This window comes from Artemia sp. Qi Xiang Cuo, chromosome 3, assembly GCF_049724085.1.
Source record: "Artemia sp. Qi Xiang Cuo chromosome 3, ASM4972408v1, whole genome shotgun sequence".
Taxonomy (NCBI): Eukaryota; Metazoa; Arthropoda; class Branchiopoda; order Anostraca; family Artemiidae; genus Artemia; species Artemia sp. Qi Xiang Cuo.
Genome location: NC_142796.1, coordinates 48020965 through 48043018, shown reverse-complemented (window position 1 = coordinate 48043018; position 22054 = coordinate 48020965). Strand labels below are relative to the sequence as shown.

The following is a 22054-nucleotide window of genomic DNA, read 5'->3' as shown; positions in this document are numbered from 1 at the left end:
TGAAAGAACCAAGGACATCAAAAAAAAAAAAAAAAAATTGCTCCCTGGATTTTTCTTTTGGTTATTTAAAGAATGTGGGTTCTTAGGGCACTACTACATTTTCGCCAGTGATTCCACGTTAGATCGTGATTAAATAAAAAAAAACAAGTTATTTTTAACTGAAAGTAAGGAGCGACATTAAAACTTAAAACGAACAGAAATTATTCCGTATATGAAAGGGGCTGTCCCCTCCTCAACGCCTCGCTCTTTACGCTAAGGTTTTGTATTGTTTTAAAAAATAAAGTTGTGGGACAGAGTCAAACTTTAGCGTAAAGAGCGAGGAGTTGAGGAGGGGGACAGCCCCTTTCTTATATGGAATAATTTCTGTTCGTTTTAAGTTTTAATGTCGCTCCTTACTTTCAGTTAAAAAAAAACTTCTTTTTTTATTTAATTTCTGAACGTTTTTGAATTAATACAGCTTGGATTTTGGCTCACCATACAGGAATAATTAAAACAAAATTTACATATTAATTTTCCTTTTTTTGGCTAAATGGCTTTCTCGAAATTTTGTTCTGACGTAACTTTCGAATTAACTTGCGTAACGAATTTCTATATTCGTATGTTTTTATTACGTATATTAGGGAGTTTGCCCCCTATTCAATACCTCGCTCTTTACGCTAAAGTTTAAATTTTGTTCTAATCACAAACTCCTGAATCACAAAGTCCGGTTAATTAGAATAGATAGCACTTTTGAAAGTACTAAAAAAAACATTAGCGTAAAGAGCGAGGTATTGACTATGGGGTGAACCCCCTCATATACCTAATCATTTCTGTTAGTTTTATGTTTTAATGCTGCTCCTTACTTTCAATTGAAAAAAAACTTGTTTTTTTATTTAATTTCTGATCGTTTTTTTAAATAATGCTGGGAAATCTCGCATAGAAATCTGTTCTTCATTGAAATGTCCCTTCCCCCAAGGAAACATCCTCCGTGGACAGATTCTTCCCCGTAACCCCTACTCCGACCCCCCCCCCCCACCAGACAAAAAATCCTCCTGAAAACGCCTTTATACTTCCCAATAACCAATACTATATGTAAACAATGGGCAAAGTTTATAACTTGCAGCCCTTCCCCTGGGAACTGTGGGGGATTAAGTTATCCTCAAAGACATATTAATTAGATTTTCGACTATGGTGAACAAAATGGTTATCTCAAAATTTTGATTGGCTGACTTCGGGAAAGAAATGAGCGTGGGAGGGGGTCCAGTTGCCCTCCAATTTTTTCGGTCACTTAAAAAGGGCACTAGAGCATTTATTTTCCGTTCGAATGAGCCTTCTCACGATATTCTAGGACTACTGGATCGATACGATCACCCATGGGAAAAAAACAAATAAACACGCATCCGTGATCTTTCTTCTGGCAAAAAATATAAAATTCTACATTTTTGCAGATAGGAGCTTGAAACTTCTATAGTTGGGTTCTCTGATACGCTGAATCTGATGGTGTGTTTTTAATTAAAGTTCCATGACTTTTAAGGGTTGTTTTCCCCTTTTTTCAAAAATAAGGCAAATTTTCTCAGGCGTGTAACTTTTGATGGGTGAGACTAAACTTGATTGAACTTATAAATTTAAAATCAGCATAAAAATCTGATTCTTTTGATGTATCTATTGGTATCAAAATTCCGTTTTTTAGAGTTTCGGTTATTATTGAGACGAGTCGCTCCCTACTTACAGTTCGTTCCCACGAACTGTTTGAAAATGAAACAACAAAGTTGATTGGGTCAATTTGGCACTGGTTATCGTCAGCATTTCAAAATTAATTAATTAAAAATTATCAATTAATTAAAATTAATTAATTAAAAGAGGTAATTCGACATAAACAATACGTTGATTCTCTTAGATGAAAGGTCCCTAAATGGATAAGGACCCTGAAATCCTGTCGGTAGCCCTTGATCAAGTGCTTGATATTCTTTTTATGAGAATGGTTGTAAAGAGGTAAAGTGGGAGAGCGAGGCAGATCGCTCAATTAAAAACAAAGAATATTATATTATTTTTATAACGAAATCGTTGTCGTTTTCATTGTTTGGAGCCCATACAGTCGATTAGTATGAAAGTGACGAATTAATTCGTTTGAAATGAATGGTAGAGTGGAAAGGATCGTAAAAAGAGGACAGAGGAAGAAAGATCAGTGCTCTCTTTCATTAAACGCCAAGATTTCTTCCTACATTTGATTAAAACCGTATCTCTTATTCCTATGGCCCACCTTCACGTTTACCTAACATGGGGGAATTAAACTATGACATGACAGCCCAGTTTCAAAGAATTTTTAACATTATAAATCAAAAAGGTAAAAAAATAGAAAGACGAAGTGAAGAATACAATAGAAGAAGAAAAAATCCCCACTACGATGGAAAGCCGCCAGCTAAGAGATACATATATTGGAACATCATATGTCAGCGTTGTGATTGAGAATTAAATAAAAAATAATTATAAAATTGTGTAAAAAGTTACAATTCTGATAGAATTTTTTAAAGATACAAAATAATGGTAGGTCTATACCACAGTTTATATAATTATCCAGTAAGTTTACCGCAGATGATTTCTGGCTCTTCATTCTTGGTGCGAACAAAAAGCTCCTCACACTTATTGTCCACTTATTGGTTGAGCCGGCCAAGTGGTTTTGTCAGTACTTGTTCCGTAGGTGATTATTCTTTGTCTACCCGTGAAAAGATCTAATACCGCTTATGTTTATATGTTCTCAGGAGCACTCGCACCTCGGTCCGGGTTTTTATAATGGGTGAGATAGGGAAAGATCATACTGCTAATTATATAAACTGTGGTCTATACAGTAGCCAACAGGAGTAGAATTTTCACCGAGTTAAATGTGCTCTATTAGTCTGTTTATGTGTGTGTTGTTCTGTTTCGTCTGATCAGGTGGAATTTTGTTACGCAATTAGATAGGATATGGGTATGTTGGTATATTCAATGAAAAATCTAGCTTCTTGCTATTGCTGGGTGGTTTGAAAAAATAGAAGATCGGAAGATAATTCTTTTTTGTAAAATAAATATAAATTTTTCAAAATTAGTTTTTGATTCCCCAACATAAGTAATATCAAGAATGATGCAGAATTATAGAGCATAAAGAACTTGCGCTAGAAAAAATGGAGGTAAAATAAAATATAAGAGACAATTTTCTCTCATAAATTATAAGAGACAACTGCCGATTTTTCGGAATAACACTCATTGGCTCTTTGCTCTGTTCAGGATGTCAGAATCTGGTTCTGGAAAATCTGTTCGTCACGCAGTCTTTTCTGCATCGTGATTTGAAAAAAAAAACGCAATTAGGCAATGCACATAAAATTCTCTACAACCTTGTTCGCAGCATGTATTGAAACAAGTCGGATGTTCCTACCATCAAATCAAATTTTTGCTTGTCCGAGCCATTTGTTCTTGACTAAATGGCCCTGATGCCAGGACTGAACCTGAATTGGCAGCAAACAAAAAGACTGAAAATCCCCTAGCCAGGAATGAATTGTCTGTTTTTTCCCTTTGTTATTTGCTGCTTGAAAGAATTTGTTTTCTTCCATCGTACAGTGTACCCGAGGTAGGTGTCGCAATGTCAGTAATGTTCGTTTTTTCACTTTTTAAATTAAATTAATTACTTAATAGATTAAGGTCATTCCCCTTCAAAGTAACAAGGACATTAAAATAAAAATTTTGCCTTCTGGACAAATCTGAAGTCTATTCACACCTGAAAACTACAATTTTCGAAAATGTTTCGTTTGATCGTTTCAAGATTTTGAAGATTTTATAGCAGCATAGCATTTTCGTCTGTGTTCCCAGGTTGAGCCATGGAAATAAATAACCAAAACTAATCAATCAAATTGGACAACATTTTTCATATGTGAAAATTGAAACATTTACAATCTCTTGGTTCCCAAAGACAACTAGACTTTCAAAGAAATTTAAATGTTCTTAACTTGTTTAGTACTATATGTTTTAGCCTATTTTGTGCTGATTTTCTCCCAGTTTCTTTTTTTAATTTGGCACCTGCTACTGCTAAAAACTGCACAAATGCATATGGGAGTGCTTTTCGTCGAAGTTTTAAATCGAACTAAAAATTGAAAAAAAAATCAAAAATTTTAAGATATACAAACTATTCTGTAAGTTTCATGTCTCTTGGATGATTTTTGGACGAGGAAGTCTTCTTGAAATGAGTTCATACTTTTCTGATGTAGCCACCTCTGCTACTCCTTCAAGAGTACTACTACTCCTGCAACCATCCTTAAAAGTTCGTCTAAGCTCAACCAAAGCCCCCCTCCCGCATCAAAAAGCAAGTAACATTTGCTCTTGAGAAGGGTGGTTGGCATTTTTTTTTTTTTTTTTTTTTTTTTTTTTTTTTTTATCACTTCAGCCTTATCTGAGGTCTTACATACTTCGTAGAAAAGTTAAGATTTTTGATTGAGGAAGAACTTTTCAAATGAATAGTAGTTTCGTAAGTATTTTCCAAGACCATACTGCCTTTCAATGACGTCTAAATAACAGTTAAATAGGGAAAAATCCTTTTGTTTGACAGTGAAACAACAACCAAAGCTCTGGATATTTCTGTCAAATATGCAGTGGCCGTCATCAGCAGATAAACCACTGTCTATGTGACTGAAATATTCAGAGACTTTGTTGTTGTTTCACTGTCAAATAAAAGGATTTGTCGCTATTTAGCTGTTATTAGTAAATAATAGTTTATTGATGGAACCATCTCTGTTACTCTTTAAAAGTTTTCAAGGGCCCGATAACCAATTTCATGGGAAGAGGACTGTCGGTTCCAAAAAACCCTAACTATTAAGTTATTTTGGTAAAACCACTCTGTCGAATAAAAGTTCTTCTGGCTCTTCCCCCCCCCCCCCCAAAAAAAAATCCTGTGTACGGCCCGGGCTGTCCAGCTCGTTAAGTTCTTAACTATAAATCATTTGCATCTGTATAAACATTCTAAAAGTCTCTTCCCTTTTCTGTTAATTATTTATGTCATATTTTCATAAGAATGGGGATTAATATACAACTCACCGAAAGATTTATTATGTGAGAAATTCCCACTGCTGATATTTTGGCTAAAAAAAGGAGGGAACTAGCTTTGAGGAAGGGTCTATCCATAGGAAGTATCTACAGGAAAGTGTTCATTAATTTAAATATCTGCGGGTGATAATTGGATTTCAACGTTTGCGTGACTGTATATTAATGAGACATTTATTTTGGTCTAGTAAACTTAGGATTTGCGCTTCTTTAGCCATGCGTGTCCAGACTTTCGACTCCAACTTTAAGTTAGTACATCTTGTGAATCGATTGTTTGTAAATTTTTTACAGGAGAAATGGTTTTGTATCTGCATTGGTTAAGCTTCGTCTTAATGGTTATGTAATATGGATTGTAAGCATGGGCGTACGTAGCTTCTTGTCCAGGGGGGCAGCCGATTTTTTGATGAAGGGCGGTGGGAGGAAGCTGAAGTTATATTGTTAGTTCACAAAACCTTACATTGCCAGCAAGTTCTATCATACCTATGAAATCTTTATTAATAAGTAATCACCAAAAATCATCAATAAACTTGAGCACTAATCAATCTTCTTAGATTAGAGCTAAATCTTTCCAAGACATTATGGATAATTGCTTCTTGTTTGACTTTTATTCGGCTGTTTATTTCCAACTTTTTCAACCTTCTGCTTTTTCAGCCACATCTAGTGTAAATTTGAAGTTCTAGGGGAAGGCAGCAGCCCCCCACACCCCTCCCTCCGTACGCCCATGATTGTAAGAATTCTAATTCTTTGGATTATAAGAATTTTTAAAATTCTTATCACACACCAACTGCAATTCGCAAAGCGATTTCGCTTAATTGATTTTGCTGGAGAGAATTTAATGTTTTCTGTTAGAACTTAGTTTTTATAGCGTGTGCCGAAAACGCAAGTATTTCCACTTTTAAATTACTATCGCATGTAAGGAAGAAGGGGGAGAATAGTTTAGTCAACAGTTTTTGTCCATTATGTGATACGTGTTTGAATGTCACATACGTTCTTAAGAAGTCATAGCAGCGTCATACCAGCCGTAATTTGCTTGGCGACATCGCTTGGTCCCTTGAAAAGTGACGAAAAAGGGAAAAATCAAATTTTAAAAATGTAATTCGGAAGATGAATAAAGCTGGATCTCAGCTATCGAATGATAACTGCGGGATTGCAGAAGAATAACTTACCAAAAATTTGCAGAGGGAGCATAAAGTGTGATGACCAAGACTGTATTGTTCTTCGTGTTAGACAAGCGTAAAAATACTATTTTTTTCAAAATATGTCTTTGAAAATAAGGATGAAGATTCACCAGAGCCATTGACGGCGCACAGGGCATCGAATTGACGTTTCAGTTGCTGGATCTTTTTACAGAAACATGCAGCATTCCTATCGCCCAATCTTATGGCAGCGGAGATCAAACCCTGGGCCTCGTATTTCCAAGCACAGCATCAAATGCTGCTCAAATAAGCATACCAGCACAATTTACTAGACGACGTCGTTTGATCGCTTAACATAATCCGATTTCAGCCTAAGGCTTATGAACGCCAGCGTTTTTCTAATTTATTTTTGCCAACACCCGTAATGAACAAGGGGTTATTGTTCTTCATAATCGTCAAACATAAAGAGCTCCAGGGTTCATCTAAGATACGACTGCGGTCCATGAAAATATTTTGAATTTCAACCGCAAGCACATTGGCAAAGAAAATATAATCATTAATTAGATTTGATATGGCGATTAGGATGGCAGACAACACTTACGGGCCTTAATAGTCATTCACAGGCCTCGTCAGAGTCTGTCCGAAGCGCGCTATTATTGAAAGATGATAAGTAACGTCTATAGATGGGAAGCTGATGGTATATAGTGTCGCAAGCTGTTAACGGCTTGTCTGATTAATATTTGGTTACTTCCAAGAACTTTATGACTTATTCTAAATGTGCATTCTTAATTATACCCTATAAATTATTTTAGCTCATTAAGATGGTAAGAATGGCACTTCTAACCCTTTACATGGAAATAAGGTGTAACCACTGCTGAAACCGAGTTTCAGCTAAGTTGTAAGTTACTAGGTGCTTTAAACGCTTCTTCAAAATTTATATTCAGTAAAATATTTAATATTGTGGATTTTTAATAGACTCTTGAAAATAAAGAAACTTATTTGTTAACCTATAGGCTACTCCTTAAATTTTAATTTCTCAAAAATATTATTACACCTTCCAGTCCTCGTACACGGGAGTTTTTCTGGGGGGGGGGGGTTAATAAAAACAAATTTGGTATAAGCCTAGAATTGGAGCTGTTGAGAAGGAAACATGTTAAGAAAACAAGTCTTACTTCATAATTAATTTAAAAAACAAAGTTTTTCCGAGGGAAGTAAAGAGCGAAGTTGAAACTTAAAACGGACAAAAATTATTACTTCACAGCACAGTTTATATAATATACCAGTAAGTTTACCGCATATGATTTCTGGCTCTTCATTCTCGGTGCGAACAAAAAGCTCCTCCCACTTATTTCTGCACTTATTGTCCACTTATTAGTTGAGCCGGCCAAGTGGTTTTGTCAGTACTTGTTCCGTAGGTGATTATTCTTTGTCTACCCGTGAAAAGATCTAATGCCGCTTATGTTTATATCTGCAAAAACGTTCTCTGGAGCACTCGCACATCGGTCCGGGTTTTTATAATGGGTGAGATAGGGAAAGATCATACTGGATAATTATATAAACTGTGCTTCACAGCCTATATTAATAGAACTAGTATAAATAAACCAACTAATTATGTTTCCCTATGCTTTTAGGCTTATACAAAACTAGCGCTTTACTGAAAACACAAAATAATATAGGACTATGGTACAGTAAAAGCGCACCAATCAAGAACACTTTTTATAGAATCAAAACATTGTCAATCCCTTTTGAGATAAAGCAAAAGTCCATTTTAGGATTTTCTTTATTATTTTACAGTTTATTTGGTGTCACTTCTACAAAATGGCTCAGTCCAATGACTGGCTCTTGTTTCGGTTCTTAAAAGGACATGTCATGATTAATTTGTACACAAGTTCGAAGTAAGGCCATACTGATAGTATTAGGACTATAGACTAGCTTTAGAATTTGCATCATAGCTTGAAATTCACTCTTGTATAGAGAGAAATAATAGGATTTCCAGAGTTCATATTATGTCTTATTTGATTTTCATTTCAAATGATACCAAAGCATATTTCTTACAATTTAATACTGTATATTACCCACTATTGGTATTATAGCTGGTGAGAGTAAAATGCTGCTTGATAAATCAATCCAATATTTCTGTATGCTGTTCAATTACTTTGCGGTGATTAAAAAAGTATTTAGTTTTACGCTTATGTTTTTAAGATAATTTTAATTGTATACTGAAAGTTAATAATGTCGAAACTCGTGTAAGACTATAGAAAGCCTTATAGATTCGTTTAGTGTTCTCAGGATAAATACTCATTTTTGACTCTTAAGTCAATAATCCTGTTTTTTATACTTGACTTTTGTGTTTTCAGTAAAGCGCTAGTTTTGTATAATCATAAAAGCATAGGGAAACACAATTAGTTGGTTTATTTGTACTAGTTTTATTAATATATTAGATAGGCTGTGAAGTAATAATTTTTGTCCGTTTTAAGTTTCAACTTCGCTCTTTACTTCCCTCGGAAAAAATTTGTTTTTAAATTAATCCTTGTTAGTTTTTGATTAAAATTTAATGCAGAACCAACGCTGCCATGATCTCTTTTATTTATAAGGAATAATCTATGTTTGTTTTAAGTTTTAATGTCACTCCTAAGTTTCAGTTGAAAATATTCATAAATATGACCTATGATTAAAGTGCACATACCACCCGATGCCTGTTTTTTAGGTTTCTTCCAAACATAATAATCTTTTTTGGCGCAAATTTTAGCTTAAACCATTATGAAGAGATACGGTAACCACTTTGCATCCTATGTACCATCCAACCTTTTTTATTGTTTTTTTTTTATATAAATAGTTTATATATTTTTCTCTACCAATTCAGCTGGTAAAAAACTTGAATTTTACCCTGAAATAAAAAAACAGTATATTTTGGCTATTCACCGAAACAATTGATAAATATCAGAAAACACTCCCTAGAGAATATGGAGAAAGTAGGTCACATTTAGACGTTTAGCAATTAGCACTGAAATACTTCCTAGAACACAATATTTCTTATGCCATATAAGAACACCAAATTTTCAACAATTCATCATTCGTATTTTGAACTAGCTCATATTCGCTAAGCACATAAATTGACGAAAAAATGAATTCCATGGATTCAACGAGTGATTTCCAACAAAAATAAATGGTAAGTCTATGTTATTATTTTCCGCAGGTTGTGAATGGAAAATATTTATATTGATAGCTTGTTCTATTCAAATATTTGATCATATTTACTAAGGCAGCCACTGATGCCATAAAGAATTGCCCCTTCTCTCTCTCTCTGAAGAAATAAAATTTCAAACAAAATATCATTCAAAACATTGAAAATAATAAGAAATCACGAATATTCTAATGGTGGGAGTGTGCAGGAGAAGCAGGTTTGCCATCCCTAGTAATTTATCACTATTTGTAGTGATTTCTTATATTGCCCATTGATTTTTTTCTAGCTAGTGATTTTCGTTCCGAAACTAGTGATTTTTACCTAAATCTAGTGATTTTTCATGAGATAGCGCGTAGATTCATGATTCAATTGAATAAATTATACAACAAGCTAACTATTAAAAAAAAACAAAATAGTGATTCACTACAGTTCCTAATATGTTCCAGATTAGCGTTTATGCAAATATACCGCCTTTGAAAGCATGTAGATGTGAGAAACAGCTTTCTAATGAGCCATTAAGCATCTCTCATAATGTTCTGGTATACCGCTAGCGCTGGAAAAAAAAGGAAAAAAAGGGAGACAGATCAGTGCTACCCCTGCAAAAAAGTCATTTTCGTTGGTGTTCAAGGTGGGGGACTGTAACTATCCTACAAAAGGTTTTCGACCATGCTGATTCCAATGGTGCACTTTTTATTTCGATTTGACGCCATTTTCAAGGGGTTTCAGGCTCTTTTTCGATATCACCATAAATTTCTTTTCGCAATAAGCTTTTAATTCTATGACAAACAGAAACAAAAGTTACCGTTCAAAGATCTCTACGGTGTCAACATGGATTCTCTGCCTATAAAAAGGGAAATTATAAAGGGGACTGTGAGGGGGATTACTTCGTTAGGGTTTACTTCGAATTTCCGGTTCAGAGTTATGTATCATCCTTCTCACAACGACAATTTGTTATGTGTTAAAGCTTTTAAGCTTTAGAAGGGTCAGAATAGGTGCCATTTTTTGTGCTATTTGACACTTACAGATGGCAGAACTGATTAAAAGCACGTAGATACGAGCAATAGCTTTCAAATCAACCATTAAACATCTCTCTAAGAAGTTCTGGCAGCCCACTAGCCCCTAGCTTTTCCACTTAAGATATGGCATCAATAGTGCCATTTATAGTGCCATTTGGCAGTTGCAGGTGGTGGAATTCATAAATAAAACGTAGATAACAGAAATAGCTTTAATGTGAGCTATTAAACATCTGTATACGATGTTTTTGTAACCCGCTACCCCCTCCCCCAAAAAAAAACACACAAGGCTAGTATATAGTGTGGGTCATATATCTGCATATTAGGGGGCAAGGTAAATTATAGTGGAACTGCAGTCAAAATATTTCAACTACGAGTATTTTTCATATTGTAAAGTAAGAATTGTTTTCTTGGTATGTTTCCTTCTCAACAGCCCCAATTCTAGGCTTATACTACAAATTTTAGTGTTGATTAGAATAAATACTGGCCAGCAATTCAGACAAATTAGTAATTTTTTTTATTTAGGGGAGGGGGGGCTCTAGAGGCCCCGGCACTCCCTCTGTGTATGTTATTGACCTGCTTTTTTCTTTCTCTGCTCTCGATTGATTTTTTCACAGGAATTTCTTTTCTCATATTCCATTTGCTTCTAAAATTTCATTTCTTTAATGAAATTTCTTCTCCGTAACGATGTCTCTAGATTTAATAGGAAAGAAGTTGTTTGTCTGAACTTAGATGTTTTACAACTTAATTGGAAAATTAAATTGAAATGAATAAAAACAACTTATTATTTACAAGATACCAAGAACTTTAAAACCTTTTCATTTATTTAAGTTTAACAGAATATTTAGGGTCTAGAGATTTTTCTGAGGGGTTACCTGCGTTCAAAAATCATGTATTCAGGGTGTTGCGTGTGTCACGCACGTAGTTGAAGTGTGCCACGCATGATGCAGGGTGGGCTAAGCATGGTAAAACACGTAGTGCTTTATAATGTGTACCTCTTGCAGAGAATGGGCATCCCCTTGGGGTTTTCGGTGTAAATTGTAAGTACCCCCCCTCCCCAACTCCTAGAAGTTGGAAGAGATATGCTCATCTATGACAATGTTGAATCTAATTTTTTTTTTACATTTTTTAGAACTCTATCGAATTGGCAACATGAGCAAACGCCAGTCTAATACAACAGAGAATTCTACAAATTTAACTCCATATACATTTAAAGCTAAACATACTTTTTAAAAGCTCCACATGGGACGACTTGATTCGTTAATCTGTAATTTTGTGCAACCCATTAATGCGGATTCCCTGTTTTCTAGACCATAAAATCAAATAATGGGCTATAAATTTTCCATAATCTGGGAAATTTCTTGTCGCTAATAAAAGATAACCAGGAATTTAGAATTCCATTGTACTCCTCAAAGTGGAGAAAATCGTTAACGATTACCCAAGTAATTCGTTTCGACGTATTCTGGATCTTAGTGACAACTGTTGATAAAAAAAAAGCCCATGGTCTATGAATAATGCGTTTTCTCTTGACTTGATCTTCAAGGTCAGCCCAAATTCCCAGGAACGCCTCTTTGGGGTTTCAAAAGGTGGTGTAATTGGCCCTCTCCATAGATTTTTGAAAAATACCTGTTCCGGACATTTCCATTGAAACATATCTTTTTTTGCTGTTTTCATTGAACAAATTAAAAAAAATTGCCCCCTAGTTTAAAAAAAACTTTGTACACCCTCCCCCTACGTTTTTGGGAATTGGCGCCACTTCTAATCCCTTTATTTTTGTTTCTAATGACATTTCCCAAAAATTGATATACAGTTACCTCGTACCTGTAGCCACAAACGCAGGTAAATTGTGTGTATATTTAGCTTAAAATAGAATATTGCTTCAAATGTTGATTATAACTTTCCTACACGCTCTATTTTATTTTTCAGCATATCGTCATGTTGTGCCTAAAACCGAAATATAGGGAAAATAAGGTTTATAAGCTTCTCGTTAGGGCAGAGGGGTTGCCCATTCTCATAAATCATGTGCACCAGGTGGCACGTGCCGGGCGTGGCAGTACTGTGCCAAGTGCTTTATGGATTATGCCAAGCGTTTTGGGAACCTTACCAAGCATGGCAGAACTGTGTGACACCCATGGCGTTCCGAGATGTATACCAGGTTTTGGGAAGTGGGAAACCCATCATTGGGGGCGGGATTGCGGCAATTTGGGTTTTTCAAGATCTTAGGATTTCGATCCTAATGTTGGGATCCTGGGCAGAGTATATAATATAAAATACATCATCGTCAAGAAGTGAATTAAGTAGAAGCGTTATTATTATTTGATATCTTGGGATTTTTTTTTTCTTTAGGATTTGTTGGAGATGAATCTTGGGAAATTGTTTCATTTTTTGTGGCAGCCTTGCGCTGGAACACTAAATTGTTCTAGGATTTGTATCAGAGAAAGAAAAATTACTATTTTCCGCTGAGTTGCTTAATTTGTCATAGTGTCTAATTGTGAATTTGTCAAAGCTTAATTTGTGAAAAATAAAACTCCTGTGACAATAAGTGAGAAGTGATTCCGTATCTTAAGGTCAAACGGGTTCTGGCCATTTTTACTCTCCGATCTTGACGCAGATTTGCTTTCCAAATTTTTCAGTTTTTTTTTGTGAAGTGCCAGAATTGGTGATAAGGTCTTTCTCTGAGCCCTAAACACGATATTTTAGGTCAAATTCTGACGCTCATGCCATGTCTTGGGCGCAAGAAAATTGCAAGTACGATGATCCATGGAAGAGAAATTAATGTCTTCAAATTAAACTGGCCTTAGCACACGCTTTTGCTGCAGATGCGAACCTGCTTTCCCTGCTTGGTGAATTTGAACCAAAAGCTGGTCTTACAACTTTTTGCCGAGTACAAGTAATCGGTAGCCTTTAATACTTCTCAAACTGCCCCTCTGTAAAACGAGGATGTCTTGCTAAACTGTCTGAATCGCCTCTTTTAAATATTGGACTTGTCTAATGCTTTTGGCTTCTTTCGGTTTTATTTCAAATCAAGTTTTTTACTTTTTAAATTAAAGCAATTACATAAGGACGTAAAGGCAATTTTTCCTTAACAGTTGCTGTTCGAGGGGTTCTAAGGAAAAACGTAAAAAAGTGTTTGAACTCCAGCAAATCAGGAGACGTCTGCCTAAAATCTGATCTTTACATCGAGAAAGTATAATCTCTATTTCCCTGAAAATCTGGTCTGCTATTTGTGGAAAATGTGCGCTGCTATTTTCTGTATGGTTTGGGATGAATCAGTAGGTGACCTTTCTTGAAGGATTAAGGTATATGTTCTCTCTGAGATCAGCGATTTTGTGACCAGCCAGCAGCTATAACTTTCACTAAAAAGGACACGATTCTTATATCATTGGATTTATTAGTCTCAGATCTATTCATTCACCGAACCAGAATTATGATATTACCTAGATTTTTTCTTGGAGAAGAATCTAAAGTTCAAAAAAAAAGAAAAAAGAAGGAATTTGTCCTTTTTTCAACGATTTGCAACCAGTTTTCAACGTCTTTACAATCTAAGAAACCATGTGTACCAAATTTCAAAAATATACTTATGTATGTAGATAGAACTGAATCTGACCTATGGAGTGGCATCAAAATTATCGTCTTACAGTGAAACATAAAAACCATAGAAGAGCATAATAAAATTATGATATTACCTAGATTTTTTCTTGGAGAAGAATCTAAAGTTCAAAACAAAAGAAAAAAGAAGGAATTTGTCCTTTTTTCAACGATTTTCAACCAATTTTCAACGTCTTTAAAATCTAAGAAACCATGTGTACCATATTTAAAAAATAGACTTATGTAGGTATATAGAACTGAATCTGACCTATGGAGTGGCATAAAAATTATCGTCTTAAATTGAAACATAAAAACCATAGAATAGCATAAGAATAAACATACTAAAAATTGAATAGGCTACATAAACCTTAAGCTGCACTAAACTTTCAGCTTAGGTTTTCCAGCGTATTAATAGAATCGCCGCTGTTCCGTCGTGAGACGAACTTAAGACTACGCCTGAATTTCTGGGATGCAGAATTTCTGTAAAGAGGATTTAGTAGACGCTTCTGTAAAAATCAGAGCTTTCTAAGTTTTTCCGTTATATTGTATGGTTGAAGAAAGGTTGGGGCCTCACGAAAACCATGATTCTCATTTAGAATATTATTCTCTGAAAGCCCTTCATGAAAACCGAGTCTAGACGAATTTGAGTGTTCAAATTTATAATTAGGTAGGGGATCATGGTCCCACCTGCTCCCCTAAAGTAACATCTCGGCTTCTAGCTCATTTGATGTTTAATTCATTTGCAGGTTGCCGTCTCCTGAAGAACGGGCTCAGGCTGCTGCACGTATCTTTATTGATGAAACTGTGAAGCTGGATATCACTGGACGTAACTTTGACCGTATGACAGCTAATAGACGATCTCTTACCCGTATTGAATATGACGAAGAGGCGGAATCAGCAACCAGACGAAGAAGGCGAAGAAAAGAAAAGTCTAGAAGGAACACAATTGCTGGAGATGGCACGGGAGAGATTAGAGATGTAATTGAAAATAAAGTTACCGATGTTGTTGAGAAGCCTGCAATGCTCAGGTTAGTTTTTCATTTTCTTTTGTTTTCTGTTCGAAGAAGAAAGCCTTGCTTGTAGGAAGCCTTGCTTGTGAAAGTCTTGCTTGTAGGAATGGTTAAAATTTTCATTCATATTTACACAAAATAAGAAATTGGAGATGTACTGCTGCTACTACTATTACTGTTCCTGTAATTCGTCGCAGAAGTATGTCACCTGAGGCCAAGAAAGATGCAGACGCTCCTTCTTTACACTACTCTCTCAGAGCTTAATTACTCAAATTAATTATGTAATTACAGTTAATTACTTGAACTACTTACTAAATTAATCAATCAAAAAATCTTTAAAGTTAATAGTACATTTACAAAAAAAATTGAAATGAAGGATATACTTCATAGCAAAGATAATGGTGTTGTTCAGAAGTCGATATTAATTAGTTTAGCTTTTATATATTATTTAACTTGTATTTGATAAAAAAAACAAGTCAGAATCGCCATTAAAATTAGAATTGTCGAATCATTCAAACTAAATCAAATAAATCAATCAACATTGTCTATCAATCAATCATAAAAAAACATTCCCTTCAAAATCAGTCCGAGGGGTTTCATATCCGAAGAGCACCAAACAGAGAGTTGAAATATTCGCTAGGCCTCTCCCAAAAATTGAGAGAAAGATGAAAGAAATAAAAAAAGTAAAGGAATAGAAACGTATATCAGGAACGGAATAATCTGCAATTGAAAAAAGAAGTTTTTGAAATTATTTCTTTAAAATTTCTTGTCCACTCGATCCTCTGTGTTGCTCAGCTTAGCCTTACAGCTGACCTCGCATAGTTTATTTTATACCAAAATTTCTGAGAGAAAATGTTAAAATGGAAAACGGCTTTAGCCAACATTGTATGCACGATTGCCAAATTTTCTTGGATTATTCTAGCTAAAACCGCGTAAATCTTTTTCCCAATAATTCGCCCAAAGAGTGTGGGGTGTACGGCTAGTCAGGTCTCCCTCCAACCTCTCAGCGAAAGGTTTGATGTAGCATCGATGACTGGTTTGTACAAGTACATGAATTCACTTACTTTTGACGAACTTCCTCCCTCGTTCTACCGCCTTAATCCTCCCTCATTCTACACGCACGGTTGTCAGATTTATCTTGGATTATTCTAGCTAAAACTGCGTAAATCTTTTCCCCAAATAATTGGTCCAAAGAGTTTGGTTTGCACGGCTACTCAGGTCTCGCTCCAACCTCATAGCGAAAGATTTGATGTAGTATCGATGACTGGTTTGTACAAGTACATGAACTCACCTACTTTTGACGAATTTCCTCCCTCCTTCTACCGCCGTAATCCTCCCTCATTCTACACGCACGGTTGTCAGATTTCTCTTGGATTATTCTAGCTAAAACTGCGTAAATCTTTTCCCCAAATAATTGGTCCAAAGGGTGTGGGTTGCACGGCTATCCAGGTCTCGCTCCAACCTCTTAGCGAAAGGTTTGATGCAGTATCGATGACTGGTTTGTACAAGTACATGAACTCACCTACTTTTGACAACTCACAACTTTCTCCCTCGTTCTACGGCCAAAAAGACAAAAAGGGACAGTGATGCATTCGAAACGAGGAACAGCTTCATTTGGCGCTGCATCTCTGTTTGGAATGATATTCCTGGGGATATTTTCCCGAGAAGCGTCATTCTTCATTCCCTCAAAAGAAGGTGCAATGGACTCCACGAAGTAGAACGTGATTAGGGATTAGTGCTATATCACTAAGAAGTTTCTGGCCCCGTGCATCTCATTATAAAATAAATGTTGCAAATTTCTTAGATTTTGTAGCCGGTGTCAATTCTTATTTGCTCATTTGTCTAAAACTGTCCCAACCTGGCAGCACTGATTGCACAAGAGATCCAATGAGCTCTTGCAGTGCTAGAGCGGCAGAATATACATGGTTTTTGACTTCATTTTTGACTGAAATGGGTGTTTATGGCAGAACACTTCAAGACAGATTTTGGTTAGGCTCATGGATGAGTCAGACATTATTTTTGAGCTGAACAAGCAGGCAAATATATGGGACATAAATACTGTATGTCGAGAGCTACAATGTGGACTATTAAAGGAATATGGATTTATTAGATTAAAGGTTTACTGAAGGCATTTTGGGTCTCTATATATTGGGAAACTATAAGTAGTGAAAGTCCTATTCCGATGCATAACCTGGTGTGTCATCATTTGTGGGGAGGGAAGAGAGGGGCACTATGCCCCCTAGATTCTTCATTAGATTTTGAAAATATCTTTGTGTGGGATATCCTCGCCTTCGATGTCAAAAAACAAATTTCGCCTGTCGAAAAAGGAATTTTGCTTCTTCCTTTACGCACTGAAATGACCCCACTCATTGCATAGCTGCAGTTTTTGCTTGATAATCCCTTAGAGAGTTCCTCTAGAATATTTTATGTGGAGTCACTAGCGGCGTATTAATTGTACCGTGGTTTTGTATACTATGTACCACGTGGATGTACTTACTCGAACTGGCATATTGGAGCATTCTTTTTTTGGGGGGGGGATTATATTCAGATTTAATAATCATAATTTGAGTCAGTCCATTAAATTTGAAATATTATATTTTACAACCTGAAATTGTTTATAGTTTTAAATCATCCATATTATTGCTGGATTGGCATTATGGTACGGTATCTTATCGGTGCTTATGGTCATTTCTAACGGTTACGCCCATGGAGAGAAACTTATCGCCTGGAAGCTTTATTTTTTTTTGATGTGCCAAAAGTTAAATGTACCAAGAACAGTGAAAATCAAATCTGACTGTTTGAATTGGTTAAGTGAAAACTTAAACAACCATATATGCCTTGAAAGACCAGGAATTTTTTTTTGTGAATTCAATTTTCAACTAAGAAGACCTCCATATGCAGTTGTTTAGTTTTAGACAGTATAATGAGATCTATTTTTGTGCGCTATGGGTTAGAAAAATGTCAACGGGGGCATATAAAATGCTTTTTCTTAAAATCTACATGGCGACCTAAGTATAAGCACATAATGACAAGTACTGACAAAACTGTTCAAAAGTGACTCCGCGAACCTCAGTGCCTCTAGAGGGTAAATGCTGTACTACTTAATCGCTCCGAGCCAATAAATTAAATTTAATACAGCTTTTACGGAACAAGTATAATCACCGACGGAACTTGAAAAATTTAGGCGCCAGGTTCGCATAGGTATGGAATCGTCTCGGAGACGCGGACAAAGGGTCACTTTTTTGTGTGGAGAGCAAGGACAGATCCAGGATTTTTTTTTTCGGGGGGGGGGGCCTTACTAATTTTGACTTTTTAGGGGGGGGGGGGTTTACTAATTTTTGACTCAGTTTTCGACTAATTTTACTGATTTTTATCTAGGTTTTATCCCCCCCCCTGGATACGGCCTTGGTGGAGAGGATAGGTTTTGTCAGTACTTGTTGTATGTGTTTATACTTTGATGGCGACTTTTTTAATTTTTAATGTGTCGATAAACGCTCCTGTAAAATTTACCGCTGCGAAAATACCTTTACTGGCGGGAAATCAAACGGTCATCCAGATTATAAAATCCAGTGAGTTGGCCATAGTATTACCGATCGCCCGAAGCTCCCAATGTATCATACTAGCAGATTGTAGACCACCTTTGATAGGTAAATATTCAGTGATACATAATGACGGTGCGTTCAAAGATTTTCTTTTCAAACAATCTGCAAAACCTCGGCAATTTTTGGTATAAAATCGATTGATGAAAAGGAAATATGTTTGAAAAGAATCGGGTAGAAGGATCCGGTAGAATTAAATTCGTAGAACAGATCTACCGGAACCAGAGGTGATTCTCGAAAGAAAAGAGGGATTACGGCGATCAATTATTTTCAAAGTTGACTAAAACTGGCATTATACTGTCACAAATGACCTCAAAGTAACATTTCTCGAGGATTCAGTATTCTGTAGATTTTTGGTTGTTTCGGCATTTTTTGTTTGTTCGGAGATCGATTGGGAATTCAGTAGATCTCCCAAAGATCGTTAAAAATGGAAACACTGGGTACGTTACATCAAATAATTCAACTTGAAGTGATATGGTTTTGTTGTTATTTGGTTGGTACGTAGGTATTATTCTGTTGATATTAGGCTATTCGGTTGGTATTATTTCATTGTGATTGGTATATTGGCGTTTAGTGTCGCTTGAAGCAGAACAAAGAACATGCCTTGAGGAACGGAAGACAGCATTTTACACAGACGAGGGAGTGAGATGTACAACGTGCAAATCGTCGCTTCGTGCCTAAACTTCGTATGACATTTTCTTATTTCCCAGGTAATTCCACAGAAAGTGTTTTCTACGCTGTTGCAAAACAAGTATATGCAAAGTGAGAATCATCGGGGGATTTTATTTGAGTCATGCTTTTATCCCCCTGGTTCAAATTGCCCTAGTGACGGCCCCCTCTCTTTGAGGACATTATATGTGGATCAGTGGTGGTTCTGGCCTCTCTGGTGCCCGGGGCTAAATCTTGACTAGGCCCCCCTGTATCCCACAGAATTTTCAGGCGAAATTTAACAAAATTTTCATTTATTAACATTTTTTTTTTTTTTTGGTACTGGTACAGACGAAAGAAGTCAAGTTTGGTTGACGTTAGTAAAAAAAAAAAAAAAAAAAAAAAAAAAAAAAAAAAATAGGATGAATATGTAATAGTTTAGAATCAAATTTGGGCTATATATTTGCGCATTAGGGGGGTGGGGGATAAAGCATAGCCTTTATTAAATACATAACCTAACCTTACCTAGGTACCTTCCCCCCCCCTAAACCCCAAAAAATAACAGTTTAAATATTGTAAATTCAATGAGAAACCACGCTCTTCGATCAATTTAGATAGCAATTACCCGCTTTACGGGTCTCCATCACTGCATTCATTCGACAATCCATAGCGCTGTGTACCATTAAGCCCAACTGTACCATTTTTTTCAGTTTATCAATTAACAATTTGCTTTTTAATATTTTTTTATTTATCATTTAAATTATTTAACTATTATTAATCATTTTAATTGAATTATTTTGATTATTATGATTTAACTATTTTTTGTTTGATTTTATTAACTCGTTAATAATTTGTTAATTATTTTTTTTATTAACTGTGCCCTCTGCTTTTTTTTAATAAAAATACAATTCCAAAAATTTCAAAATGATTATAACCGTTAGATTCTTTATTTGAAATTTTTTGCCCCTAAATTTTTTCTGCTCCCAGGGCAAGTGCCCCCTCTGTTCTTCCCTAAAATCACTTCCGATTTGGAAATATTCAATCTGGATTTTATTTCTGGAAATCTAGAAGAGATATTGAAATTTGACTTCAGGTCTCGTCTTGAATAGACAATGTAGTGTTGGATAAGTCCAACATGGCATTATCTGTGAGAAGTTTCAAAAGCTATGATTATGATAAAACAGACTAGGAGTTAAGGGTTTCGACGGTCAACATTTTCATCCCTTATCCCTTGAGAATAATTTTCAAACTGCCGAGTAAAAAAAAAGATGAATGCAGTGAAAGTGGGTGGCTGCATTGCTTCCATCGGTGTTAAATAATCCGATCGTTTATTTTACCGTCCAATATATGCATTGTAATATCATCCTATTCGCCCCCACTGGTACGGCGGCGGTCGTAAAATATCTGATTGGTAAAAAACGCCAAGGGTATTCCTGGCCTTAGCCATGACACATAACGCTACATGAAACATAACGCCGCATAACTTTGATAAATAAACCGGGACACATTACGCTATGTAATGTTGATACTTAAACCGTGATACAAAACGCCACATAAAATTGATCCCTATGCATAAATACAGCGCTACGTGACATAACTTTGATACACAACGCTAAATGGTACATAACACCCCCTAACATTGATACATAAACCTTGATAAATAACGCCACTTAACATTGCTGCACAAGCCGTGATAAATAGCACTACATGGCAACGTTGGCACACGCCGCTATATGATGCATCAAGCAAACGTTGATCCAGAATCCGTGATAATTAAGGTTGCATGATGCATAGTGCTGATGCATAAGCTGTGGTACGTAACGTTGCACAATGTTAATATATGAGCCTTGATAATAGAAAGCTACATGGTTCACAGGGGAGTAGCTCGAGCATTTTAAGGAGGGAGGGGGGGCAAGAGGGGTCCAAATCTGGATAGTCAAGGGGCATTGGCTATATAACAGTTTTTTCTCTATTTTTGGGGGGAGGGGCAATTGCCCCCCTTTCCCCCCTGAAACGACGCCCCTGATGGTCCATAATACTGCGTAACATTGATAATTATGCCATGTTGTTCACAACCTCATAACGAAAGTAACCTGCGTATTGTGCAAGGGATTTCTTTTAAGGGTTACTCAAGGCTAAAGAGTTTAATAGCCACTATTATCCCTTAAATTATGCTTCGGCTGAAGTTCAAAATATTTTATTAAGAGAATTTAACCCCTTAAGGGAAAAGGACGCAATTCGTAAACTTGGTACTGGTGCATAATACGGATACTTCTAAAAAGAAGTTGGATTAATGCTAATGTAATAAAATAAATAGGATGAATATATAATAGTGTAGAAACAAATTTGGGCTATATATTTGCACATTACGGTGGTGGGGGTTGGGGGTTAAAGCATAGCATATATTAAATACGTAACCTAACCTAACCTAGGTACATTTTCCCCCTTAAACGCCAAAAAACAATCGTTTAAATATTGTAACTCATTGAGAAACCACGGCTTTGCAGTCATTTAGGTGTAGCGGTCTATTGAGAATAGCTTGTCTGACAGGCTTTTCGTGACTGGTTTCCTTGTAGAATATATAAAAGTGTCCGTATTACCCACCAGTACCGTAAACTCTAGTAAAGCCAGAAACTTGTAGAAACTAGAAAAACAAAAAACTAGTCAAAAATAAAAACTAGTAGAAACTCTAGAAACTAGTAAGCTCAGCTAACATCATTCCACCAGTGTTAGTAAAGTCAGCATCGAACCTGCATGTAAATACGGTGATTCATTTCTCTATTTTATCCTTTCATTTGTTACGTAGACCGTGAAAGTAAGCGACATCCCCGTG

The 22054-nt window shown here is 35.9% G+C and overlaps 1 protein-coding gene across 1 annotated transcript in view; it reads left to right on the top strand.

Annotated features, from left to right (window-relative positions):
- The window catches only part of gukh (NHS actin remodeling regulator GUK-holder), a 197385-nt gene that overhangs the window by 101949 nt on the left and 73382 nt on the right, over positions 1–22054 (top strand). The window contains exon 4 of the mRNA XM_089086026.1: positions 14711–14992. Coding sequence (XP_088942152.1) covers positions 14711–14992 — 282 coding nt within the window. The remainder of the gene's footprint in view (positions 1–14710; positions 14993–22054) is intronic.